We start from the raw sequence: 27,635 nt of genomic DNA, 5'->3' as shown, positions 1-27,635 counted from the left end.
ACACTTGCAAGCCTCACTAGTACAACAGATTCACAGAACGGTTGATTCAATTGATTCACCCAAATAAAGATTTCCAAGATATATTTTCCTACAGAAGAACTAGGAATGTCTTACAAAATAAGAGCAGTGATATATTTAGCAAGGTCTACATATAAATCTCTCTGACAGCAAGTGACAAAAAAAAGGCAAGTAGTACACATTGGTCTTTTCCCATAGGACAATTTTTTCCTCTTCAAAAATAATCAGTAAGTTAAGTTACAACTGCTCTGAATTGAGCATCCTTTTTTAGTCTTGAAAATATAAATCTGAAGTCCCTAAATAAACTTGCAGCTAGAACAGGTTTCATACCATCCACTCATGCTTACCTGGGATACTTAACACAGAAGTCAACTTATACTAGTTCCCCTAAACAGGCAATAGAATGAGAAAAGTTCCACTCAGTGCATCTTAAACCCATGAAGTATGGAGTGGAAAGAAACTATTATCCACATATAATATTGTTTCATTAAATGTGCAACTTAAAAAAATCTTGAAGGAAGCCCTGCAACTATAAATAAGCTCCAAAAGAATATTACTTTGGACATTCATATCATCTAAGAACCTCCTCTACAAATGTATTTCTATAATGTAATCAGTAATAAAAACAGCAAGTCACAAGTACATTGTACATTAAGTGTTCAACAACACTCTCCTTCACCAGAAAAAAAAAAACAAACAGAAAATCCAAACACATTCAGTGCAAGTTACCTTTGAACAGGTTGTCGTTTTACCACTTCCTTGCAAACCAACAAACATTATAATGTTCTGTTTTCCTTTGGTAGGTGTCCATGCTTTAACTCCAGGATCTACAAGCTACAGAACAAAGGGGTCTGTGTTGCAAAACTGAATTTCAGAGACTTATAACACTTATTGTCATACTTGGCCCCTATCAGTGCCTGGTTTCACATTCAGCAAAGAAAGCAAATTTTTTTGTATATTTGGGTCTCAATTTTTTTAGATGCTTTAAATTCACAATGAACACACAGATCTTTAGTATATAGTATACATAATCATTCTATAACAGATGTTTTTTTTTCTCCCCATAAGACTAAGCACCAAAGGCAAGTGAGCCTATATATATTGAATATAAAAATGAACATAAACATAACCTCCACCCCATCACTGCACAAGATGGATCTCTTCTGGTGAGAATCCTACAACATAGAAGACTTTTCAGGCTTAATCTCTTCTGGAATGAATAGGAGCATGCATTCCACAGAGCCAATATGCACGATCACAAATTACAGATGAACAGAAGACAACATTTAATAGGAGAGAGGACAAAAAACTGATACCAGGTAGGGACTTGACCAAACAAGCAGATGAAAAGTTGCCATAGAAACTGCCAGGTTGTTAGTTGTACTTTTTCAATGCTTTGTAAGTAGTTTGAACAAATCTTCCCTAGAGTAGCAAAGGTATACTGCTAGGACAACCAAAGACAGCAGTTCAGGAGCTCACAGTCCCTTATCCTTATTTTGCCTTTAAATTTATTTGAAAAGAATAGCTGAACTTGAAAGTTAGTCTAGAAGATATACTCAGAAAGCAAAGTTCCAATCAGAAAAAGTACTACCATTTGCATAGGAAGTAGCCTTAGAACAGAAAACCTGACAACCCAAACAGACAGAACACCTGTTGGTACTGTACAAGAACCTTAAAACTTTGCTTGCTACTGTACTGCTCACACAACACAAGCTGTACAAGAAAAGTGACATAATAGAATTCTGAAAGTCCTACTTTAACAAGTTCTTTAAAGACAGCATGCTGAATCATTTTTCTCTTGTTAAGGCCAGATGCCATTTCTTCAAGATCAATTGCAGACCTGAATTAAAGAAAACACCTTTAATAAAACTGAAGCCATGAAGCACCTATATAACTTACAGTATCACGTTAAGCTATTAGTAAGCGAAGTCTCTGCAAGTGGAACAGCAACCTGATTTGCCTCCAGTTTTTAGGTACAATGTATTCAAGAAGTGACATACACTAGAGGCAACATCTTAGTATGTAGCACAAAACCAGGTTTCCAGTGTACTTGTATCTACTTGACTTACACATCTCAAAATAACAAGGTAACAGTACTGAGCATGCGCACAGATCTACCTATAGGCAGCACAGAACGTTGGAAGATGAGGTGCCCAGGCTCTAAGAGCTTGTTTACTATTGCACTCAACTGACACTTTTTTTTTTTTAAAGAAAGACCCCAGCAATTGGCTAAACCCAAGGAAGACTATTTTGATACAGCTGGCTAGATGCTGTTTGAAACTGATTTTTTCTGTTAAAGTGAAAACTAGGGTTTGAAGGTAGACTGAACATGTCTAAGAAAGTCATACACAAATTAGAAGTTATTCTTCCATAACATCAAACTACGATTTTTACAAACATTAAAATTAAAATTGATGTTGATTACTTACTTGACATTTTCTCTTAGTTGCTTCACAAGTTTAATATTAACATCAGCTTCCAGTAATGCTGTGCATACTTCTTTTAACATAGCATTTAAAACCTTTGGAGTATAAAGGAAAAATGGTTTTACAACACACAACGTTGACTAACTCAGTATTAGTTTCCAATAACAATGAGAAAGTATATTTATGATACACTAAAGGCTTTTATGAGTTAAATGCACGTGGTCTTACTGTTATATTGACTGCCACAAAGTCTATGCGTTTGCTCATATGCAAATCAAGTTTAAATATGAAAGGGAAAAGGAAGCACCTCAATTTGTCACCTGCATTTTCAGCATAAACTGCACTGCTGCTCTGCAGCTGCTCTGGTTTTTCAGGCAAAGGTGGAACCCAGATCAGTAGCCATAGAATGTTTCACTTTGAAAAGTCTTGAACAAAAACATTTTTACTTTTTTTTTTTTTTAAATTCAGTAACATCTGAATAAGCAACCTCATTTGCACAGCTTGACCTCTCACAGTAGAAAAGCTTTTATTAGCAAAACAAACAAACAAAAAAAAAGAATTGGGTTGTATTAGACTCTGTTTGTTGTTTTCTAGCTTAAGATGTTCGCCTTGCACAAGTTCTAAAATTGTGCCTATTGGTAAGCCTATTTTTTAGTTACTTCAGGCAACAAAACATATTTGTCTACCTGAACTTTCTAGCCATTTACTCAAAAGCAATTTCAAATCATCGTATCCTTTACTTTTTAATCTTGGCATTCAGTCTTTACAACACATTTACCATATCAAAATCTTAATTAAAAAAATACAGACTATCAAGTCAAATAGCTTCCAGAGTCACATGCTGGCTAGAACAGAAAGGCAGCAAAGTTAACACTCCTCTCATTTTAGGGTGCAAAACCTATACTGAAAATCATTTCTTCTTCCACAGTCCAGCTTCTAGCAATCCAGTACATGTCCATAACACAGCTGAACACAAATGCTGGCACATTCTGCAAGGTCTCAGAGTAGTCTCCACCAGAACACAGGCATAAAATGCCTTCTTCAGCATCCACCACTTCTGAATGCTACTTTCCAGGAGTACAGCCACCAGTCATGATGACCCTGGGAACATGGGCCCACGATCTCTGAGGTGACTCTATATGCCTAAACCTAGCACTGAGTTTTGGCTATCAGGGGCTATAAAGCTCTAGCTAGAAGTTTTACTTGAATGATGACAAGAGCTTGGGAATAATATCAACTCACTTTTTGGTTCTCATCAGCCTAATCTACCAGAACTTTGCTTTCCAAACATTACAGTGCCATCATGCAATTGTTTTACATACCTCTTCGTTGATAATTGTAGCATTGCTCAGTGAGCGCAACGCTGAAGTAATTTTTCTTCCAAGATCTGCTAGAACCATTTTGGCGGCTTCAAACTGACCTCAGAAGAATCTGGAAAACAATTTAAAAAATAGTTCTAAAACTAGTTGAAGCTATGCCTTCACAGAGGAATTATTCCAGTACATTCTGGGGTAAGTAACCTGCTTTGCTCTCCAGAAAGCACAAGTTTGAGCTCTTTAAGTATTATTTTTAGCAAACACTGGCCTGAAATTAATTTTAGGAAATCCTGATGGCCTACTTGAAAATAGAAATACCATCCTGCAACAAAAAAATCATTTCACTGTCTGCTATGCTTACGCCTAAAATTCATTGTGAAAAAATAGTCTAGACAGCATTCCAAATAGAACATGCCTCCTTATTTTCTTACCAGGATGATGTTACATCACAGACTTAAAGCCAAGCCAAAGAGCCCAGAAGCTACGCGTTATGCAGAGACAACACAATCAGAAGCAGTACATTTTGCAAGCAGGAGGTAACACTGTTGATCAGCACTATTTTATCTACCCTATTCTAAATCAAACCAGATTTCCCATGTCAACAGTCCCATAAACATACATGTATCTTAACTAATAGAATTCATGCTGTGTTTTTAAACTTTTCTATTGGGAAACCAGACCATTTTCTGTTCCTTATAAACAAATCTTACACGCAAGCCTACGGTAATTGTGACAGTTTGAAAAAGGAGTTTAAAAATAACTCCTAAAAGCTGCACATGCAAAGACAACATCTTAACTCACCCTGCCTCTAAATCCTTGGAAAAGGACAAACACAAACTTGTCTCATAACAAAGCTGCAGCACCACAGTCACTGCAGAAAGTACTGCTTCGGGCTTCTCTTGTTCACCTCCTGATTTGGCAGCTGCTTTCAAAACACTCAGCTGAAATTCCCCCCCAGCTCAATGCTGAATTCAAACCTCACACCTGCGTTCTTCCTTTCAGACCTGAAAGCAAACTTCCCAATATGAAACCATGTGTAATCAACGCAGCTGACAGTTTTCCCCCCATATTCCAGAATTCTACAGATAGCTAAGTACAGAAGGTTAAATATTTCCTAACAAATATTTTCGCAGCCGAACCGTCCTAAAGACGCAAAGACCTACTGTGCCAGAGCACCCAGCCAGCGGGCACCGCAACCAACCGCCCTGCAGCACGTAGCCGCGCCGACGGCATCCGCAGCAGCAAGCTCTGACGCAGCGCCGCGTACCGCCCGGCACGGACAGAGGCCTGGCGGCGGAACCCAAGGCTCGGCGGCCGCTGGAGGACGGGCATTCGGGAGCCAGGCGGCAGAAGCCGGGGTGGGATTTGAGCTGCAGCCTGATGAAACGCATCGCCCGTCCAGCCAGCGCGAGCCCACCGCAATCTGTCTGGACAGACAGCGGCGGCGTGCCGCTAACACGCAGCTTTACCCGACACCGGGCGAGGCTGTCCGGCACGGGCGCTCACCGTTGGGGCGGCGCGGGGCCTGCTGCTGGCGGGGCCGGGCGGCACTGCGCTGCCTCCGCGCTCTGCCACCGGCAGCGGCGACCCGCTCCTACCGACCGGGGAGACGTCACCACTCGCCTACGCTCTCAGCGCACTTCCGCCGCCGGGGCACGCGCCGGCTGGCCCGCTAAGGCCGCGGCGACTCGATGGCGTGCCGGCGCTCGGCATAAAAACTCTCCGAGTACCGCTGTACCACCTTAAGAGTGGCTGGCGGGCGGGGCTGAAGCGGAACGGCCCTGGAGCGTGCGCAGTGGGCGGGATCTCTGCTTCAAGCGTGCGCAGAGAGAGGGCTCCTCTGGGCCGCCTTTTGAGCCTGCGCGACAACGGTCACAGAGTGGCCAGGTGCGAGGCAGGGCGCCCCCTGGCGTCGGCTGGGCGCGCGGCGATGGAGCTGGCGGCGGCGCGGCGCGCGGTGTTGGCCGCCGTGCGGGGCACGTGCGCCGCCGACCTGCCCCGCCTGCTGCATTGGATGCGTCACAGCAGTAAGCGGCCGGGCGGCGGGAGGCCGAGGGGAGCCGAGCACCGGCGCCGAGGGGCCACGCCGAGCCTGCGCGGGGGGCTCGGCGGGGCCTGTCGGGACGGGTTCCGCCGAACGCCCGCGCTTTGCTGCGCTGGGGTCGTTCTTGTCCGGGTCTGATGTCCCGGCACCTCACATTGAGCCTGGAGACGGTTTTATAAACGCGTGGGGAGAGTTAGAGGCCGGGCGCGACCCCGGCGGTGCTGGGACGGACAGCCGAAGGGCTGAGGCGGAAAGCGTGCCGCTGCCGGCGGCCCTGCGGGTATTGGAACCGCGGGCACCGTGTGCTGCTCGTTGCCACGGCCTCCAATATGGAGAGGGGCAGGAGGGGCTGCTGCGTCGGGAAACGCAGCGCATACCGTGTGAGACCCCGTTGCTCTCCTAGCCCGGCCCGTCGGCTGGTAGGAAAGTTATTGCCAGATGCTTCAGGGCACGCACAAGTCACGCTTGGAGGAGAGATGGGGAGTCCCCGGGTTTGATGAAGGCTGGCGTTTGATGGATATGATTAGAGTTAACTGTAACCAGACGTTCTTCTTGTGTGTTTATTTACACATATGCGTACACAAATACATATGTCTACATGTATCTGCATATATAGGTAACATCAGGGCATAGCGTGTCAGTAACAACTGGTGAAATTTAGGCTAATTTGATTTCCCAGATTGACAGACTTGTGGAGAAATTTAGAGCCTGTGAAATGTGGTCCCTGACCATTGCTTGTAGAAACTACCAGTCTGTGCATCTACTGGTCATTTTTTGGCAAAATTACTATCATTTGCTCATTTCTTGGATATAATTTTGAGGTTTTATAGACTCTGCACTAAAATGTACGTGCATGTACATGTGCCTCTACAGTAGAGGAGAGGGGATTAGAATGCTTTGTGCAAACCTCTAAGAATTTGTCATTGTTAAGACAATTATTGTCCAGATGGTTTCATTGATTTGTTAGGCCATTAACCTGTTCGTATTTTTCCACTCTTCACTTTTCCAGAATAGCTTTGTACTTCTGGTTCATCTCTTCCTTTTTTTCTTTCTTGAGTGAGCTCAGACTCGAGCAAAGAGCTCTCTTTCTATTGCTGGTTTATGTTCCTTTGTCACTGAGTAGTAACTAAGCAGAGGCATTTATCCAATTTCTGTTCTCTTTCTGTAGTTTTGCCAAAATCACAAATGTTTGGGGTGATGTTCCCAACAAAACACTTTGATGATTCCTCTCTATATGCTGCCTCTGTTTCTCTGAACAGCTGTGTCTGCATGCTGACAGTTACCTTCCCTGTGGTCCAGTCCCCTGCTCCCCTCCCAGCAGCCTAAATGTTGCGTTTGAGTGATCACTGTCCTCATTTGTCCTGATGGTAACATGCAGGGAGAGCAATGACAATTAGTGCTGGTTGGTCAGGGGATTGTGAGGAACTGGGACTAAGGTTTCTGCTGTTGCACGCTGAACGCAACTCAGGAATTTGGAATTCCTGTATGCCAAGAGAAAACAGTACTGTGAGATAAGATGAAAAGGTATTGTATTTCTGTACCACACAGCAATACAGGTGAAGAAAAAAGGTGAGGATATAGTGATAGCATTCTGAATGAAAAAAAAACAGTAAAAGTTAGGAAGGCTAGGATAAAAGGAAACACAGATGGTATCCTCACTGATAAGTTGTTTTGCTGTGGTGAATATTTTCCCTCCACCTCCTGCTGCCAGCTTATTCCTGTTCCCGTCAAGGTGTTGTGCTTACAGTTTTACTTCCAGCTGAGGAAGACAGGGCACAGTTGCAGTGCTAGCTGTGGTCAGGCTTTCTTCTTCTCTCCCAAACAGAGTGTGCATGTAGCCTTACAGAAAGCTACATGGAAGTGGTTGCCTTTTAGCCATGTTTATTTATTTAACTTAATTGATATTTTCTGATTTCCATGTGGATTAGTATTAAAAAAACAAAACAAAACAAAACAAAAAAAAACACTTTTCCAGGAAAGAGCCAAATTATATTTTAGTGAACCAAATAATATAAAGACCCTTATGTAGGTGGAGCTAAGAGAACACTGCTTAGGTTCTCAGTTTAATGATTTCTGATTAATCTTTCTTAGTAATTATGGGTATGAGAGTGTGTAAGATGCTATTCATTTTCTTTGTCCCAATGGAGAACGAAATAACCAGTCATGCTATTTTTAGTCTTGCAAATTTTAGAAGTTCCAAATCTTTACGTGTGACGGAAGAAGCCGTTACAGTTTTAAGGCAGCTGCTTAGCAACACTGCTTTGCTGTTTCGCAGTTGGGCAGTGCTTCCCACTTAGTGCAGTGGGATGTACGTCATTTCATGGTGACTTGCTTTCCAACTTTTCCTTTGAGTTAGTCTTAGATCACAGAGAAAATGAAACAATAGCAGTTGAAAAGTATAACAGGAACCTTTGGTGTCTTAACTGATTTTTTTTTTGTTTGTTTTTTATCATAAGATGATTAATGCTTTAATATCCTTCTGCAATAAGCACGTTCCAGAAGTTCTGGCTAAGAAAGCTTGGGTGAAGCCCAAGAGTTAATTCAAACCACTTGGGGAAGCCCCCCTGAAGATCCCACTCAGTTGGTCCCAGCATTTGATGTATAGCTTCTATATAAATGTGTGCATGCACGTATTCCCAATTGTTCTGCTGCTGCCCAAACTCATAAAAATGTTCAATAGTAGGAAGGGTTGCATTTGGTATGAGTGGGTGCTGGAGAAGATAAGCAATGAAAGCAGAGATTGATCAGGCTTCTGTATCTCAACAGAGATGCAAAAATCAAAGTAAGTAGTCCCAGGAATGCTAATTTCAAGATTGAAGTCACCTAATCACTTTACTTAGTGGCAACTGTCTGTGGCAAATCTTTGCTATACTTGGAGCTATGTTGCAGGTTACCAATGTCGTCTTTTGATAGATGTCAGTAAAGCACAGATAAGGTGATTAAAAAAAGACCTTTTGTGGTTTTCAATGTACTGTCATGGGATCTAACATAAAGGAAAAAAAAAATTTCAGCAGAGCCGTAACAGACTGATACTAGCTTTTTTTTTTTTTTCAGTTATGTAACAGTGAAGTAAAACAATCTTACAAGCTTTTTCCATTTTATACATTCTGTTATAAGCTTTTATTATTTGAAGCTGAGGATTTCAAAGTGATTTAGAAGGCTGAATTGCCAGTTGTTCATACAGTGTTGTATTGTTTGAAACAATAACTGAATAATAAACCATCACAGATCCACTAAGTTAAGGATAAATGACGTATAATTAAGTATGATTATTTTTTTCTTTTGGATTCACTTGTACTGGGGGAAAATCAGTTTTGTAAGCGAGTGATGTAGAATTTAGCTTTGTAACTTGGAGGTTGAGGTCCATCAGTGCTGTAAGCTCAGCCTTTTAGAAGGTGATGAAGGAAGGGTACCTGACAAAATTAACTTAACCAACCATGGTAGATATGTTTCTTTGTTATAGTGATCCACATACAGATAACAAAACTTTTCATCATACACTCAGAAACAGACCACATTTGTCCAGCTTTTATATTATGACCGAGGAGTTATTGTGTTCCCAGGCATTCCTAGGTAAAGTTAGCAGATGCTGATTTCTACAAAACAAGGATATAGAATAAAATAAGGAAAAAACCTCTCTCATAGGGAACATTGTCTAGTGTTTCCTTTTGATACTGTTGTCAGTGCAAGTGGAATGAGCTTTTGAAAAGAAAAAAGCATGGGTTTCTGTGATGTAACCAAGTGTAAGTGTAGATTTCTGTGCATGTGAAAAAGCAATTTAGTGCAAGGTTTTGTGTCCAAATGCGTAGAAGTGATTTATCCAAGTAGAATACCCTTGCAAAAGAGATCAGGTAGTGTTGCAGAGCCACGTTAACAGCAATGTATTTCTTACAATGATACCATCCCAAAAATCTTCTTCACTGCTCTCTTGTTTGGTAAACCTCTTGTCACCAATTTTAGGAACTGGCATTAATTTTCTTTGTTGTTCTTGGTTGAGACAAATGATACTGCTGTGGGAGAGAAATCCTGAGAATACCAAGTACTTCTGAGTTGTTAGTCACTGAAACTCAACGAAGGTGGGAAAAACCTGTGATTGGAAAATGGATAAGCGAAGTGACTAGTTTAAAATTTAACTTTGAAGTTTCTTACAGTTTATGAATGAGAAGAACTAATGAAATAAGCTCCATTTATATTTCTGCTGGGAACAAAAGCAAGATTTTCTTTACCAATAGTTAGCGATGTTTAAGGATACAAATCGGAGTTCCTGAGGAAGCAATCTTATATATTGAGGTCAGAGGCTGGTTCTGACATTGTTAGCCAGAAAGGGGCTAGTAATGTTCAGAAATGTGGGACTTCCTCTTTGACCTGTTTGTCCAGTATCATAAAAGCACACTGCACAACTGAATTAGCTTTGTATCAAGTAACGTGGATGATTGTATTCACTTTTTACGTGTCTGAGGTTGAATATATATCTAGGAAACCACAAGGTGCTGGCTGTTACAGTTGCTTTTGCTAAATCCTCATATTTTCACATGAAGTCATTTTCTGGTATCAGTACACGATACCTGGATCTGAAGGTGTTAGTGTAGCAATCCTTTCTATACTATGTGAGGTTTTGTGATGTTTTCTTAGCATGTGTTGTATTTGCTGTAGAAAGATTGAGCAGCACCAGGGTGCTAATTAGAGTTTTTGCAACGTGTTGATTAAATGTTAGAAGTATGTGTTGAGTAGATCCAGTGAAACCGGTTTTTGAAGTAAAATACAAACACACTGGCATTCAGACTTCCTCCATAAACAAATGACTGTGATTCATCTTGCAGCATTTCATGAACTGTGTGCTTCTTTCCTGGTTAGCTGTCTGCTCTATGAACACCAGGTTTGCAGACTGCATTTCATATATTCAACAGGCACTAAAATGATAGCAAAAATAGTTTTCTATTTTAGTTTCTTCTTTGAAGATCCTCATAAGTTGATACGGAATTTCTCAAGAGTGAACGATTTGTCAAACACCTGGGTGGAGCTGATTACCAGACTGAGGCAGAAATACATATTTTCATATTTGGCACCTGCATTCTGTACTTGATGGCAATCTGAATGTTTACACACTGCCAAAGCAAATGAGGCATTGTGGGAGCTGCTGCTGTTCTTGCTTTGACAGGAATGGTGTGACTCGGAGCCTGCATTTAGTCACAGGGTAAGCATGCAAGTGCAGAGCATGCCTTGTGCAGCTCCTGCTGTTCTGTTGTCCTTGGAGGAACATATTCTAACCTCCTTCTCTTCTTGCAATTCTGACAGTTGGTAAGGAGTACTTCCAATGGCCATTTATGTTTCAGTATTAACGTAAATGGTTTCCAATGGCCATTTAGTTTTCTGTATTAACATTTCATGTTCTTCATTTTAGCTGCTCAGATATTTTAAGATTTTTGGTAGGTTCATACAGATCATCCACAAGAACTGTTGTACATCATCATGTTTCCTACGAGGAGCTCAGAGGGCCCTGCATGAGAAGTTCAGTGTTGTGACAAGTGTTGTACAGATGGTAGTGCCAGCAGGGAGGACAGTCAGGATTTGAGGAAGGGGAGCATGCTGCCTGTCTTCCACTGACAGTGCCATCTCACTGCAGCAGAGATGGGACATGACATGCAGCCTCTAGGACCGTTCCAGCTGCCCTTGGCCAGCAGAGGTCCATCAGGGTGTGAGGGAGCAGGCCTTAGCTCATCAGTTCTGAAAGGAATGGAGGAGCTAAGTTGTGCTCTTGCTATGTGATATGGCTGGCACGGTGGTCTACAAACTCTTCCTGCATTTCATTAAACTCTCTATATATGAATTTGATACTCTTAACAGCTGGATGAGGTCTCTTGCATAGTAATAGTATTGTTGTAAAGCATCTGCCAGATGTAGGGGCTTATTGCCCCCAGACACCAGTCTGTACAGCTGCTAATATCAGCTTTCTGCTCTCTTTCTGTCCATGTCACTACTTTTCCTCTTGCTTCTTCAAATGTTTTCTACCTCTGCAGACTCAGCTTTCCAAAGATCTGTCCTAGTGCTAATGGACCCATTCCCACATTATTTATTAAGATTTCTCCCAGCTTAATATTACAAGATTTAACCAATAGTTTGTCCACCTTTCCATAATCTCTGGATTTACTTCTGTGCATCCATAGAAGCCTTCTCTAAGCTGATCAGAAAACTCACTACTTCTGGAATGATCCTAAAGAATCTGGAAATGCTGAGCGAACTCTGGGATTCACTGAGATGGGTGCTCTTTAGAGGTTTCAACGTTAAAACACTGACAGACAAGAACTGCTGCTTTGCACCTGTTGTGTTGTTCGTGCTGCTTCGTTTGCAGCTGCCTCCTCTGTCCTGCCCAGTTTCTCTTTGCGAAGTTTGCATCTTCTGGGGAGCTGAGGTTTTGGAGGACATATCTGTGAACTGCTTCAAATGGCAGATTGTCTTCTAAGGTGTACCATGCCCATCAGGGCTTTGGTATGTTACTGCTGTACATTTGTCAATAGTAAACTAAATAGATTTTAATACTAATGGGGAAGTTAGGATTATCTCTTGGTGTCAGTACTGGAAGAACCATTTACAATTGTACCTTCAAAGAAGAGGGTGTTTTGCATTGATGAGTGATGGTTTAATAGTGTTGTTCAGACTACAGGGCTTAAGCAAAAAGCATTTCAGTAGCATTTAATACTTGAAAGTGTAGCTGGTCTCTGGATCCTACCTATACTAGCCTTAAATTTTCTCACTGTTTCTGGCATTGCTTGTGCTTCGGAAGAGAGACTGCTTGTGCTAGCACAAAACTATTGTGTGTTTCATAGATTTGTGTGTTTCATAGATTTATTTTGAACCTGTTTGCCATCAAGCATGCTCATGTAAATGTTCCACCTGAGACAGCACTGCTAACAAACATTAGCTTTTTTGTTAACACTTAAAAAAAAGCTGCCAGCTGCATTGGTGAGTGAAACATGTACATGTGAAAACTGCAGTCTGTACCCTTAGTGGCATTCTAAATAGAGCAAGAGGCAAACCGGAAGAGAGGGGGAACAGGACAAATGTGTTAAGAAATCAAGATGAAGTGACTGTGTTTTTTAGGGTTACGTTTGTGGTTGGTTTTTGTTTCGTGGTTTTTGTTTCTTTTACACATACGTAGTATTGACCTGATGCGTGCCTTTGTTTAGAACCACCAGTTCGGTGTCTTCTGAGCACCAGAAGACACCTTTCCAGGCAAAAGGAATTTCATATAGTCCTTCTTTTGAGGAAAATATAACAGAAAAGGAACAATGCAGGTGCACAGCAGATCTCAAGTTGAATGTCAGATAGGGGGCTGACATGAGACTAAGGTATGTAAGCAGGATGTTGTCTGCAAGGTGTGAAAAGTCTGGTTGATGCAAATAAACATTTAGCTAGATAAATGGGTTTAGTTCTGAATACTGCAGGTCATAAAGGATGAAAGAGTCCAGAGGTTCCAAAGAGGAGTGATGAGAATGATCGTACTCAAAGAAAAATGAAAGAAAGGGTTGAAGAAGTAGATCTTGTTTCCTCTGGAAAAATGAAGGCTGAGGGGATGTGTTGAATCTTTGAAGAAATAAAAAGCTTCTATATGCAAGAAAAAATAGATTTCTCTATTTCCATTGTAAATGAAGCAAAGAAGTTTAAGTTGTGGCAGAGAAATTTAGATTAATTACTAAGAAAAGTACTTAATTCTAATGGTAATAAGTGTAGTCAATCTCTGGAATGGGTTGATAAGGAAGATTGTAGATTGATAAGGGAGATTGTAGATACTCCAGCATCCAAGAATTATTTATTTATTTATTTAGATAATAGCTTGGGAGAAATATTGGTGCTCAGAATTGATTCTGTCTTGGAAGAAGGGTTGAAGAGTTGGTAACTTCCGAAGGTTCCTTCCAGGTCTTTTTTCTAACTGCCTAAATTAAAAAAGAAAAAAAAAAAGTGTTGAAAGAATGCAGGAATATCTTGGAAAAATAGCAAGAATTTACAGTGTGGCTTTGCAAGAATTTCCTGGTTTATATCTACTCCTATTTTCTTTCACATTTGAAATATTTTGATAGTTTTAGTCGCATAAAATCTAAGTTGAACTGTTGAACTGTGCATTATCCCTGGTTGTTTTCTTTTTGTAACCACTTTATTAGAAAGATTGGAATGTATAAAGAGAAACTTTTATAAAAAAAACAAAAACAAATCAAAAAACAAAACTATGCGCGTTCAGGCAACTGTGAGTTTTGTAATTTCTCCAATAGTTCAAAAACATCTTTGATGTTTTTATATCTTAAGCTGAAACAGTATCACTTTAGTGGCAGTCCAGACCATCATATGTGAGTTATAAGTTTATAAATATGAAAATAATTTGAGATTTCAAAAAAGTGATACGTTTATTTTCAGTGTTATTACAACCTAAATCTGTCATTGGCTGGAAAAACTAACAAAGGCTGAAAAACGCATTTCAAATAAAAACCTTATCCATCTGGTATTGTTTATGTCTTGCAACTATACTGTATTGGTCATCACTTAGTCCACATGATCTACATATGATTGTTCAGAGTTTTTTGTTTGTTTTGATTTATAGGTGACTTTGATGAGTTTGTGATGACGAACAATGATGTTGTACTCAAAAATATCGCTGAAGATTTGCGGAATCATTTACCCATTGAGGCAATGTTTAATTCGGAACATCTAGCTATCCAGAAAGTAAGCTAATCATTATGGTCTCCTTTTGCTGAACCATGCATTTATTTGGGGCTATGCAGTTTTACTAGTTGCTTATAGCAGAGAACGAGCATTGGATTGAGATATGGGTAATTGCAGTTTGGTTCTCAGGTCTGTTTCTGTGTAACTGCATGACCCCAAGGAATTTGCTTCATACTTCTTAAAACTTTCATCATAAATTATTTGGCACAGCTTTTATTCTTTGTGGTGTGCTACCTGTCACAGTGATTCTTTAATACTAGCTCCGTAATAGACTCTAACAGCCCCCTGACGGACAATAGAAATACAGGGCCAGTGTTCTGCTTTTGCCATAATCTGGGCAACCCAGAAGCAGTTTGCAGTTGTTTTCAGGTTGTGATGGCTCAGAAAGAGGTAGGCTGTGAGCCCTGTGGGAAGGGAGAGCACCTCTTCTATTTGAGTTGTTAGAATAGCTGGAAAGTGAACACGTTTCCTGAAAATGTTGTGTGGCTTTTAAATGGGGGGGAAAAAAAAAAAAAGATTGTCCACTCTATGAAAGGGAGGAAAGGAACAGGAGGATAAAAATTATACCCCCTGAAATGATGAGAAAGCAAGCACCTCAACTGCTCTTCTTCTGACTGGAAGTTACACTCGTGTAAATCGGGTGTGTCTAGATTCAGGCACAAGGCATCAAGATGAGACTTCCTGGATGGTTTAAATGAGAAGCAAAATTGCCCTTTCTTAGAATATATTCTCCTCTTGTGAAAGAGAAGAAACTTCTGTTAATTTGTACCTCCTCTATTGCCAAGAATTTCTAAGAAGACAAAGTTCACAGCAGCTCTCCTACTCAGCTGTCAAAACCTGCAGCTTTCATTTCTTTGTCAGCTTCCGCCTACTGGTTATTTCAGTGAAATTTGATGATCCACTTTTCGTGCGAGATTTCTGTGGTTTAATTTTGATTTGTTACTTCTCAATAGGGAAACGCTTGGCCTCAGGGATTTTGGTAAAGATAGACCAGTAAAGTTAAGAAATATAAAAGGTTATGCCTTTCTTACGTTTTCTTCCTTTTCTCAGATACATCAGCATCCACTGCCCATGGTTCATGTTGATGCATTCCTTTATGATGATGACTTTCTTGATACAATGTGTGAGGAGGGGAGAATGAGTAGGAACTACTGCACAGAGTGTGGCTCATACAAGACTGCATCTTTAGGTAAGTGCTCTTTTGGAAACATGAGAAGTGAATTCTGTTCAACTATACGTACTGGTTTGTGCAATGACTCAACTGGGCAGCACAACATCCATCTGATGGAAGCCTGGTGCAGTACACAGGCCAGTATTATTTCCCATAACCGGTAGAAGGAGTCTCCTGTATGTAAAAGTCCAAGTAATTTGCTGTGAATCAGTGACCCTAGTTGCCCACAAAAACTGGATCAGGCTACGTACCACTGAAAAGGTGTATACGCAAATAATACTGTAGCAGCCCATGCAGTAGCCTCAGTCTTCTCTTGTGCACTGAAAACTGTGGAGAGCACCATCTGTCTTAAAGCTTGTGTTGTGTGGTACAGATCAGGCATTGAAGAAGGATTTAAAAATTCTCCATGTAAAGGAATAAATCCATGGACTCAGGGCAGTCTGCTGACAGGCTGGATCAGATCTATAATCTCTGGTTTTCCTGGGTCCCCTGCACTAGTTGAAGAAGGAAAGCAAATGGGTTTTCAGTGATGGTAACTCCTCAGATTAGTATTTTATTGGTTACTAACACATTAGTCAGTACTGCCCACCCAACACCTTTGTTCTGTTCTTATTTCCCAGAGTTTATTTCGCATTCCTTTTCCCTCATGGAACTGAAGTTTCTTTATCAACATGTACTGCCTGACCTGACAGGAAAGGTAGTGGTTGACGTTGGCTCCAGGCTTGGTGCAGTGCTATTTGCGGTAACTTCCAGCACAGGAATTTATATTTTATTACTGTAACAAACATATTCCTTCTTCTCTGACTTCCTACTATCACTACTCAATCTTCGACAGGTCATTCTGAACAGCACCTCTGATCTGGTTGAATAGAGTACGGTGCTGCTTCATAGTGATTTTTGTTTTTGCTCTTGCCTCACGAAAGAGAATACCAGTGATCTTGCTTATGGAGCAGAAAAGTCTGTTGTCCAACACAGCAGCATATTGCTGTCACACATACTGCTCTTTTGCTAATTCCTGCTCTTCTCCTCCTCCATAAGTGAGTTTGTCCCATATGTCTTGACCATGTCTATATATAGATCAGATATGTTAAGTTCCTTTATGAATCTGACAAACTGTTGAATTATACAAAGGAAGGCTTTGATATGAATTTGTCTCCAAAAACATATTGTCCTGCTCTGTGTTTTAAAATGCACATAAAATACTTCGAGAAACTTGAGTGCAATTTTGATTGCTTTTGGCATGGCTGGTGAAACATATGGCCAACAGCAACGCAAAACACACATTACAACTTTCTTACAAAAGTCAATGGCTGTTTAGGGCTCAATCTTGGAAACTCTCGTGCATATAATTTTACTCATCTGAATAATCTAATTTTGGGACTGCTCAAATGAGAAAAGTTACACCCATTTGTAAATATTTCCAGTATTGGGTCCTTTAATGATAACACTTTTGCTAGCTATTGAATTTCTTTTCAAGGATTTAAATGAAGTATTTAAATTGTATTGTTATAGTAGAAGATAGTCTCAAGAAAAAGCAGGAAGAATGTTTTGTAAGAAGAGTTCTACTTTTTATCATGTTTAGAAATGATAACTTTGCCTTCACAGGTTGCTGTCACTGAGTTTAATGAGTTCAGAAAACATTAATAATTAGACTGCAGTATATAGTCATCTTGAACTTTCTCTATCTTCAGCACTTTTTGCTGGTGTTTCCCGTTGTTTGCCAAGTGTTCTACGGAGACAATGGCAAATAGAAGCTAAAGCAGTATCTCCATTAGGGCACTATAGGCTTGAGGGCTTTTGGTCTAGGTGTTTTTTGTTTTTTGGTTTTTTGGGTTTTTTTTACATTTTTTACAAATTTCTAAAATCTCAGTCCAAAACGGAACTGCTGAAGTATTTTAGGCTTATCATTTAGAGATAATTTCTCATTTTTTTTTTTCATATGCATCTCTGTAAAGCACCTGAAAATGGCAGTGATATACTACTTAGAGGTGCTGACAAAGACTGTCCCAAAATATCCCATTATCCCATTATATTACGAGAAAGATCATCCTCTGTCTTCACTCACATTAACTGTCCTAGTTGTTTTTTCTTCTCTTGCTGTATTTTCTTCTTCCATTCTCACAAGAAAAAAAAAGTACAGTCTTTTTCCTTCTTGCTATTTTTATAATTTGGTTTCTACTGCTTTTTTCCATCCTAGGCCTTTTTCCATCTACTTTGCAATTGAAGTAAAGTTGAAGATTTCCTACTCTTTTTATTATTTTGACCTGTTGTTTTGGATCTCTTATTAAAAAATGTGTGAGCCATAAGTGGAAATTGTCAAAACGGGCCTAGCTTTGAAAAATATATCACATCCACTGTAAGGCACATCTTAGCTTCTTTTTTTATTAAATACTTTCTTGATATTTACTTTTGTTGGCTTGTTTGGTTTTGTTTGTTTGTTTTTGTTTGGTTTGTTTGTTTTTCCATTTCAACTCAATATTGAAGTTGTTTTAAAGGCATCACGGTTACTAAACTTCCTTTTCCTAATGTAGGGTTATCTTTATAGCTCAGCTTCTCAACTGTATGGAGTAGAAATGAATGCAGACTTTTGCCAGTTGCAAGAAATGACAATTACAAAATACCAGTTCATTGACAGAATAAAGGTAACTAAGTATATGGCTATGTGTGTATATTTTTAACCACTGTATAGTAGGTATTCTGTTTGCAAGAGCAACTGGTAAATTGGCATTCTGAAAAATTGTTTCTGCCTTTGCTTGCTTTGGTATTAAGCAAAGGGTTTATATTGGAAAAAAAATCTCAGTGTGGAAAGAAAAAGGAAAATTTCCAAACTATGATAACATGATGTATGTCTTAACCTCTTTCCCAAATGGATTTACCTGCTGGCTCATGCAAAACAGATCCATCTTAGTTGTTTCTCCCAGTGAAGTGAACAACAGCGTTGCCACTAACTTCCTTGAAACTGAGTGAATGAGAGTTTCTGTCTTGAATAAGAAAATCAAATGTCTGTGCATTTCATTAACACTAGAGAGAGGATTTGTGAATTTGCATCTAAGAACACCTAAAGGACTTTTGGCTATTGGAATTTGTTTTCTTGACATGTCAGTGCGTGTGTACTTTCCACAAACAAAATGAGTTTCAAGCAACGTGATATTGTTATGGGAATTGTTTCTCAACTCCTATTATGGAAATAACTAGTACTATCATTTTAATGAGAAAAATATTTGGGTTTTTTTCCCTTCTTGGGGAATACCAGTTGTTTTGTTTCCAGCAAAAATTGGTAAGTAGAATATGCTGTGTGAAATACTGGCTTTAATCCTGTGTTATATGCATATGCTCTTGAGTGGAGTCACAAAAACCACTGGGCACAGTTATTTCTTGGAAATTAAAATAGCTGATTTTGAACTGTAAAGAAATAATAAGCGTACATAAATATAACTCTAGGTAAGCAGTGTCATTGGGTTGCCCAGTTCAATACCAATTGCTGACAGTTCATCCATAACCTTCAATTTTTGCATGTACTTCGTACTTGTTTTGATGAGACTGAAGTCTCAGTTAGAACTTTGTCAAGTTACTTCAGTGGAACTGGAGATGCATAAATATGCTTTTCAGCCTTTTATGTACTATATTATAAGACTTTGTTTTTCCTTCACACCTTTTAATTCTGCTGATGTATCCATTTCAGAGAATAAAGATAAGAAGATGGTATGTTTTCAAAGCAATGCCTGAGGACTTTAGTATTTGAATTTCATTAGATGCTAATTTAGTCACATGACTTCTGTTATCACCCTGCTTTGAATATCTCATTTTTAGGTTTTTATTTTACCTCTCCAGAGATACATACTAGCTTAAAAAAAGAAAGTCAGAATCCAGCCGCTGATAGTAATTTATGACACAGATTTTGAAGAGACCTTTCTTAAATAATAGTTGCTTTTCAGGATATACTGAATTTTTGTTAGAACATTTTCCCAAAGGGTGGAATCCTGATCTACATTTGATTTGTTAAAGTATATAGAAAGTTGCTCAGTGTCTTTTGATGTCTGAGCAAATGTGTAGATACTGGAAGGAAAATAAAATAGTTCAACAGATTTAAAATCAGTTGCTGTCCTCTGTTGTGCCAACATATAGCCAAGCTGAACAGAAATCAGGTACAGCTGACTTAGAACCCGTTGTTTCAGCTGGAGTCGTATCTGGGCCTGGCTTGTGATGCAACCACATGCTCTTGTGGTCCTGCATTCCCCAGTAGAAACAAGGATGGGTTTAACGAGAATGGGCTGCAAAGGTCAGTTTAATCAGCACAGTCACCTGTTCTGTAAAAGCAGTCTAATTTTAATTTGAGGTCTAAGCATTTTTGAAGTAAATAAGGCATCGGACAACATATGTTTGAAATTTCCTGGTAGCTTATTTTTCTGAATCAAGGCTAAAAATACTAGCACTGCCATTAGCAGGACATGTAGAAAATTCAGTAGTAATGTGGTGTCTTGTGCCACTTATGTGTGTGATCTTTTCCTCCTTCAAGCTGTCATTTTTAAAATCCCTTTGGGAACAGCCCATCAGTCACTTGGGTTTGAATTAAGCACTGCTGCTCAGGTATTTTGTACAGAAATGTGCTGGTTTTGTTACTTTCTCCCCTTGAAAATAAGAGAATAAATTAAAATGTCTCATTTGCCTTGAAATTTTGACCTGAATCCCACTTACTGCATAGTTGCACTAATAAATTATGGAGGAATCCAAGTGCTGATACATGAGTTCCGGCTAGATCTAGCTGAGGCAAGTTTTGTCCCTTGCTGTTTGTCCTGCCCCACTGCAGGAAGCTGTAGCCCATGTACTGAGGCAGCAGTTAAGGCTGTATCCATAATACCTCTACCACCTCAATTAATAGCTTGTTATTTTTACTTATAGTTAGCAGTGGCTTCATGCATATAGGATATAGATTTGCAACCAGGACCTACCTTCTTTAGGACTGCTGATGGTCTTGTTTCTCTGCTGCCTGGATGTTTGAACTTCTTTTTGATCAGATCCTTTGCAGGTGTTGTCTATATTACACTATTTTAAGATAAATTATCACAAATATTGATTGTCTTAAAATGTTCCATATATTATGAACTAACAGAAAAGTAGTTCAGATATGCACACATTGGAGATGAAAGCTGTCATTGGACTGATAACTCAGGTGTCTATATTTCTCAGTGAAATACAGCCTTCAAACGCTAACCTACCAATTCTGTGTAAACTGCAAGAACACAGTTACTTCCCTTCTACTCATTATAGGTAGCATTAAATTTAAGGAAATGAAGCTGTTGATACCTAATACAGTAGACCTTTGTTTCTGCTGTTACTGATCTTAAAACGTTTGGCTCCAATTTCAGTTGCAATAATGTACCCTAATAGCATCAGTTGGGATCATAAACTGTGACAATTTATCATCTCGTTCCCCACTGGAACTCCTACAGTTTGCAGGGGTGGTAGTATCTTTTTCCTCTGTCAATCAGAACAGCATGCTTTACGTGTTCTTTATGAAGATGTGTATGTATCTTACCCTCTCAACAAGTACTGTTTTGTGAAGTGGGCAAAATGGTTTTCAACAGATAAATGTTTATTTTCTGTACAAACATTCAGAATCAAGAATTCTTTTTTACATCTTTTGAATATTGGAAGGAATCCTCAAAATGTGAAATGTTGAATCCATAGCATTAATGTATTCCCTGCACAACCTAGTAATAGTTCATACAGAAAAGACCAGACGTCGATCAGGTTTTCTGTATGATTTTAACATATGTGGATGCACTTTCAAAAAATTTTGTGGAATTCAAGGAATATTCACATTGGGTTTCTTTCCATTATCCCCTCAAAAGATTTCCTAGTTTGTTTCTCAGATTTAGGATGTGATGCACTTTTCCATGTTGAAAAGGAAATTGGACACATCTTGTCAGAGTGTTAATGAGCATTCACATTCTCTTGTCACTATAATCTCACCTGTTTGAAAATGACATGACATACTAATATCCTTTTTGATAGGTGAAGGTAAATGAAATCAAACCAGCTCCTGTGCTTACTGGAGGAGTAGTTGCTTGGGAAGTTAAAGCACTTGTTGTCTTCCAGTGCCAGCGAGCATTTTGCCTTTCCAGCACTCCCAGTCCCTATATAGGTAATGAGAATTCAATTGTCAAATTTGTCTGTAGTGTTTTTTTCTAGCTACGATCCCTTAGTAAGGCACTGAGCTTGTGAGGAGCCTTGAAATATTCTCAAAAAAAAAAATGCTTATCTAGTTTAAGTTAACTGTAAGCATCTACAGTGAGATCAGTGAAATACACCTTTTTGTGATGTGTTCAAGAAGGTCATAGCATGTGTTGTAATATGCTGTTGGTTTTAATGTTTATTTGAAGGAGGTATTTTCTCTTAAATTAATTTATGCTTTGTGAATTTTTTTCTCCTTCAGGTGGTTCACGCAGACATCTGTACTCAGGCTTCACTTCTTCAGAAGGCTGATGTTGTTGTCATGAATAATGTCTTTGAATATTTTCTTGACAGACTGGAACAGGCCAAGTAAGCTACATGTTCAAAGAAGTAATCTATTTCTTTGGCACTGTATGTGTACCCTTGTGAAAAACCATAAGGTTCTGCTTTTTGAAGTTACTTACATAAATTATGTAAGGAAATGTTTTAAAATGCCTTTATTTAATTGTTTTTCTTAACTGCTAAGATATTACAGCAGTTTCTGCTGTTAAACTCACTGAATACTGTTCTTTTGTTTACCCAAATCTTTCCTGGTTGCACTGTTAAGGGTCTGAATTGACTTTATCAGCATAAAGCTTGATTTTCAGAAAGAAGACAGGTTGCTCTGACTTGTGGATGTCACAGCATTGATACAGATGCACTGCAAAACATGGATATTAATATTTCTAATGTATTTTCATAAGGATGTGGTACAAATAAATGCATGATAAAGCTGCTTCTTTTTAGGGTACTGGATGCTTCCAGATGAGCATTTGTTAATCATTATCCATTTAAAGCTTAAGTAACTTTACCTGCCGAAAGTTGCTGTGCCTTTAGCTTGGGTAGATAAAAGAAAAGGATGCCTGTGTTTCTACTAGCATTTTAAGTTAAGGCATGTTCTTGGTACCAAACAATAATCTCAAACAGAGACAGAATGGATGGGTGAATTAGTTGCTGTTGCACATTGCCTGGAGATTTGTTGCAAGGTACATGACTGAGAATTCATTTAATTCTTCAAGAAATCAGTTGTAGTGGCTTAATGTTGCATTAGTACCATGAAGACAAATTACATTTGAAAAATGGTGAAAATTAAATTCTTTTTAATATGATTTGCTGTGCTGCTAGAAATGAACCAACTCGCAAAATGAGAAAAAAAAAAAGAAATGCTGGGGGCTATATTTATATATTTCTATTGGTAATATTTTAAGAGACTTTTGTAACAACTGCAAAATAAGTATGTATAGAGCTGCTTTCATAAAACTGCGTGCTTGGGGACTGGATTTTCTTCAGAAGTTTAAAAGGACCAAATGTTGATGTTTAATCTTAGTCCAGGATGAAGGTATTGACAGTACAGAATGACATGCATATATGTATCAGAGTGAAAAATTTTTTTAAAACCCCAGCATTTTAAGACTATCTATTCTCTCTGTTGTTAATATAAAGTCTGATTTTGTTTGTACAGTTATTTGCTGAGATACAAACAGTGAGTGATAAGCAATATAGCAAGTCTTCAAGCTTAGTCTGCCTCCATTGACTTTTAGTGTTAGATTTGTTGTATCTCAGAGGTGTTTCTATCCCTGAAAATTTATGACGTATTTTCAAAACTGTTTCAGAGCTTAGGAATTTATTGGTTATAATATAAAGAAAGAATATATTTCTTTCTCTAAAACCTGATAATCTGCTTTCAAATGTGTTTCAGAGCTTGGGAGTTTATTGCTCGTAACATAAAGAAAAGAGGGTCCTTGTTAGTTACAGTTCCAAGCCTAAAAGAATCGCTTTCAAAGCTCCAGGTAAGTTCTTTCAACCAGTTTTAGCCAACACATTTTGTCACTTTCTGTGGAAGTGGCAGTTCTGTTCTGGAGGTCAGATGCTTGCCAGTGTTGTTATCAGAAAGGGTGTGTAATTCAGAGTGTAGACTAAAATGTGCAGGACTCTAGATTCTTTTCCAGATTGACCACCAACAATCTTCTGTAGTTTAATTGTTCCTACCCATAAAATGGAAAACCCAGTCTATATCAATAGGCTCCATGAATCATTGCATTAACATGCATATTATTACCAAGAGTCTAGCTATGAAGTTATGAAAAATAATATTGTATAAGCTGCATAATTATGTGATTTCTGTGATAATAATTTTAGTCATGACTCAGGCCAGAACTGTGACAGTACCCACTCCCCTTAAGACTACATCCAGGTATAGGTGTATATATTTACAAACTTCTAGTTAAAGAATTAAAAGTTTTACTTCTATTTAGCTTTACATTTGTGCATTGCCTTAAAATATGACAAACTGTTTCACTAAACCAGTGGGAAAAAGGAACATATTGAAGAAAGGACTATCCTTGATGGTATCCTATCTTCTTTTCTGCTGTTAGCATGGAGTGTTTCATAATATGCCATTATGAGCTATTAGAAGTACAGATGAGGAGAGAGATGGTATCCCAGCTAGGCAAGTGACTCCCATCAGGTGCATCAGATCACTAACATAGCTTTAAATTGCAGTTGAAAACAAAAAGTGTGACAGTGCAACTTGAAATGATATTGAATATCCTCTGCTGCTGCTGTTCTGTTGTTCTCTGAGTACTATCACTTCTGACAGACCAGCTTCTGTTCTGCATCCATTCCGCCATGGGTCACTGGTAGCTTACAGTTGTTATGTGTATGATGCCTATACAAATTATATGGGCTAGCTTTAGTTAGGAAATAAAATGCTGATAATACATGACAAAGTTACTTACAAAGTGGCTTGCTGGCCAACAGTCTGCTTTGGAGAAGTTGAATCACTTGTTGCCATGTGCTGATGGATGTAATAGATCCTCAGCCCCAGGAGATGAAGTGATGTCACTTGACATTTTCTTAATGTAGAGTGTAGTCACGCACCAGCTGAGAAGATCTTTGTAGTCTTATCCTATATTCTCTAAACATAAACATAAAACAGGAAAGTAAGTGTGCAGTACAGTTAGCTGTTCCCTCACTGCTTCCTGTCAAAACGATGCCCTGAGGTCAGGATGCTTGAGGCTTGTACACAAATGCAGTCAGAGAAGCAGTTGTAACCTACTAACAAAATATCTAGACTACCAACTGAGATAACTTTTAAAATTTATCTTTATTACACTCCTATTTAAGTTAAATGGCATTTCCAGAAATGAATTTATCCAGTGCTGCATAATTTGCAGTGACTAATCTGTCTAATTATGCTTTGCTTTCCTAATGTTGTGCTGGCCTTACTCCTGTTGTGTTTCTCAGAATTGTGTTAATTTAATGATCTGTTTTCATTGTTTCAGACGGATATACAGCTTGGCCTATGGGTAGAGGAGGTGCAGCTAAACTATGACGTATATGTGGAAAAGGATGCTGACAGAGAAGCACTTGAACAAATACATTTATACAGCATTCTGTAGTACTTGGAAAAACTTATTAATGTCCTTGCAATATCGTATATTTTGAGTCTAAAATGAATTCTGGTTTATATGTATGAATAAATTGAGTCACGGTTGTTATTGTGGTTTTTAATGTAAGAGTCTTTCTTTTGAAACAAGATTCCTTGTGGAAGCATTTTTTCTGACCAAAGTATATTGACTTTTAACTAAAAGATACATTTTATTTTTAGTAGAAATGTTAGAAAGAATGACTATTGACTGATGGCAAAATAATTTTTGTTCCGTAGCATTATGCACTGCTAAAGTTTGCTGAATATATAAAACCTAAGAATGGCAAATCATTATTAATGGATGATAGCAATACATTTAACATAGTTACTTAAAATTTGCATCTATTAAGATGTTTCTGCTTTGTTTTGTCAAAAACCAAACCAAAACTGTTTCTCCTATGGAATTCTTAGATTTTCTTTCCATGGTCTGCCAGATAACCTGAGCATTTTCTGGCATTAGTTAAGAGAAATTACTCCATCCATTTAGTTAATCCTTAAGGTAAGGATGTTAATGTAAAACACTGAAAGTTACCTAGGAGGCAGTGAGAATTAATACCACAAGTCTGGAACTGAAGAACACTGTTTCATGCTCTGCACTTCTGGGGATTATAGAAAGTATAACAAGGGGTTAAGAAGCTGAAAATTCTGAACAGGTGTCACAGCTTAGCGGAGGCTTGGTGGTGGCGTAAAACATTGGAAATTCGTAACAGAGCCTCCTCAGAGAAAAAAGATCCACATACGCCCACCACATTTATATTTAGATTTTACATTCTAAGGATGTGAAGCTTTTAGTCAGCTGAAGAATGTTTCAGTTTTTGCAAAGCGTTGGCAATCAAGTGCAAAAATATTAACTTTGGGAGTTTGGACTAAGTGTGTTGTGAAGTGAGAAACATTGTTAGAGTCTGAAAGTTGTACACAACTTAGGGCTAATGCAGATGGGAAAACTTTAAATTGGATTTCAGTTTTTAAACGGTTTATTGACCAGTGAACTTTATAATATATCTGACAGACAAAAGGGAACAGTGGCCATTAGGCAGTCAGTAACAAAGAAGTTAAACGGTACTAGATAACTAGTAATAAGTTCTAAGAAGCTGTATTTTTAAAGGTTTGTTTGTCATGGTGGAGGATGTTTAAACTTGAGTGATACTGAATCACAGCCCTAAAACATGACTGAATCTGTTCTTTATGCATTTAAGAACAAACAGGCTTTACTTAAAATATTTATTTTATTACAGTAAGTAAATTGATTGCCTAATTGCCAAAGACGCAAATACCCCTAGAAAGGGAACTTAGAAGAGGCTATGCAGTAGCTGGGAAGTAATGCATGGCTAATAGATCTAGCAAGGAAAGAATGAAAAATGGGAAAAGAAATGCATGTGCAATTCAGAATGAGGAAATGAGATTGTAGTAATCAGTACAATACAGTGGAAGCTGTGACTGAATTTGGAGTGTGTAAATAGTCTACTATAAAAGGAAAACTGGCTGGGTGTTTAAAAGCTACTGCATAGCCCCACTGTCGTGTGAGAGAAAGAGACCGTATAGGAATGTTTCTTGTTTCAGAGGTCCGTCAAGATCTGCACCCTAATCAGCTGCGAGGACTTCCGGTTCATGATACTGAATGTAACCTGTGCCCTGCACCTTTGGTAATATAGGAATGATAGCTTTCATTGCAGTCATTTCCCCTCTTCATGCTGAGTCTTCAAATACTTTTTGGGTGTTGATCTCAGATTAAAAAAAAAAGGAAAAAAAAAAGCAGTAGACTGGAGCAGATCACTAGCATATTTAATGACATCTGTATCCTCTGACTCTGGAAATAGCATGCACGCATCTGGAGCTCATATGTAACAAGGGTGCAACAGGGAAGATCTCCTCTTGTCTTTTTCAGACATCAGGAGAAAGTCTGAGGTGAGTTTAACTTGCTCAAATTTCTGTCTTCCTCTGCTGCCCTTAATAGGTCCTTGATTTAAACCCAGACATCCAAGTGTGTGCAGAGAAGTTTTGGTTGAAAATACTAAAAAATAAAACTTTTCAGTCCCTTCAGACATTTCTTCCTAACTTGACTTCATAGGGCCTGAGCTCATAGGGCCATTCTTAAGGTTGTTAGGTTAAATGAAGAAGGCAAGTTCAAATAATTAGTGTGTGAGAGAAGGTGTCAGTTGAATTTGTTCCTTTTCCAACTTGTCTGTCTCCTGTTAGTCCTGTTATAGATTCCCCTACACAGGAGTAGAAAAGTAAGATGTAAGGTTTGCAAAACCCTTTGTGATAAGTAGGAAAATCTGTCCTTTTGTACATTTGGTCAGCCTGG

General features: G+C 38.8%; 2 protein-coding genes and 1 long non-coding RNA gene across 6 annotated transcripts in view; 1 reads left to right on the top strand and 2 right to left on the bottom strand.

Annotated features, from left to right (window-relative positions):
• LOC128087359 (signal recognition particle 54 kDa protein) overlaps positions 1-5,427 on the bottom strand; it is a 31,451-nt gene extending 26,024 nt beyond the window's left edge. Inside the window, exons 1-5 of one of the 2 annotated variants that reach the window (XM_052696848.1) lie at positions 5,267-5,427; positions 3,767-3,875; positions 2,448-2,539; positions 1,774-1,858; positions 748-852 (exon numbers count right to left, since the gene is read on the bottom strand). In XM_052696848.1, the coding sequence (XP_052552808.1) occupies positions 748-852; positions 1,774-1,858; positions 2,448-2,539; positions 3,767-3,844 (360 nt within the window). In that variant the 5' untranslated portion in view covers positions 3,845-3,875; positions 5,267-5,427. The remainder of the gene's footprint in view (positions 1-747; positions 853-1,773; positions 1,859-2,447; positions 2,540-3,766; positions 3,876-5,266) is intronic. The other variant, XM_052696846.1, reaches the window with a different exon arrangement.
• A 230-nt stretch (positions 5,428-5,657) lies between these two features.
• Positions 5,658-25,396, top strand: LOC128087368 (uncharacterized). The gene is made up of 8 exons (XM_052696867.1): positions 5,658-5,787; positions 14,395-14,516; positions 15,567-15,705; positions 16,308-16,429; positions 18,219-18,329; positions 22,124-22,230; positions 23,600-23,690; positions 25,185-25,396. The coding sequence occupies exons 1-8, from the start codon at positions 5,691-5,693 to the stop codon at positions 25,299-25,301; spliced, it is 906 nt and encodes a 301-aa protein (XP_052552827.1). The 5' UTR covers positions 5,658-5,690; the 3' UTR covers positions 25,302-25,396.
• On the bottom strand, positions 12,645-24,739 carry LOC128087375 (uncharacterized). Of its 3 annotated transcripts, XR_008209806.1 has the most exons (3): positions 24,639-24,739; positions 15,939-21,824; positions 12,645-13,735 (listed from the first exon to the last, which is right to left on the bottom strand). It is a non-coding gene; the product is annotated as an uncharacterized LOC128087375 (long non-coding RNA). The 3 variants fall into 3 exon arrangements; XR_008209807.1 differs by lacking the exon at positions 12,645-13,735 and having other exon boundaries at positions 15,931-23,885; XR_008209805.1 differs by lacking the exon at positions 12,645-13,735 and having other exon boundaries at positions 15,931-21,824.
• Positions 25,397-27,635: the final 2,239 nt, after the last annotated feature.

The sequence above is a fragment of the Tympanuchus pallidicinctus genome, unplaced genomic scaffold (genome assembly GCF_026119805.1).
Source record: "Tympanuchus pallidicinctus isolate F22 unplaced genomic scaffold, pur_lepc_1.0 scaffold3, whole genome shotgun sequence".
Lineage (NCBI taxonomy): Eukaryota > Metazoa > Chordata > Aves > Galliformes > Phasianidae > Tympanuchus > Tympanuchus pallidicinctus.
This window is presented reverse-complemented; position numbering and strand designations above follow the sequence as displayed.

Excerpts from the sequence above, each read along its gene's own strand:
- LOC128087368 (XM_052696867.1), top strand. The coding sequence starts at position 5,691 with ATGGAGCTGGCGGCGGCGCGGCGCGCGGTGTTGGCCGCCGTGCGGGGC. Across the intron at positions 14,517-15,566 it reads AACATCTAGCTATCCAGAAA|ATACATCAGCATCCACTGCC; the intron begins GTAAGCTAATCA and ends TCCTTTTCTCAG. Across the intron at positions 18,330-22,123 it reads AGTTCATTGACAGAATAAAG|GTGGTTCACGCAGACATCTG; the intron begins GTAACTAAGTAT and ends TTTCTCCTTCAG.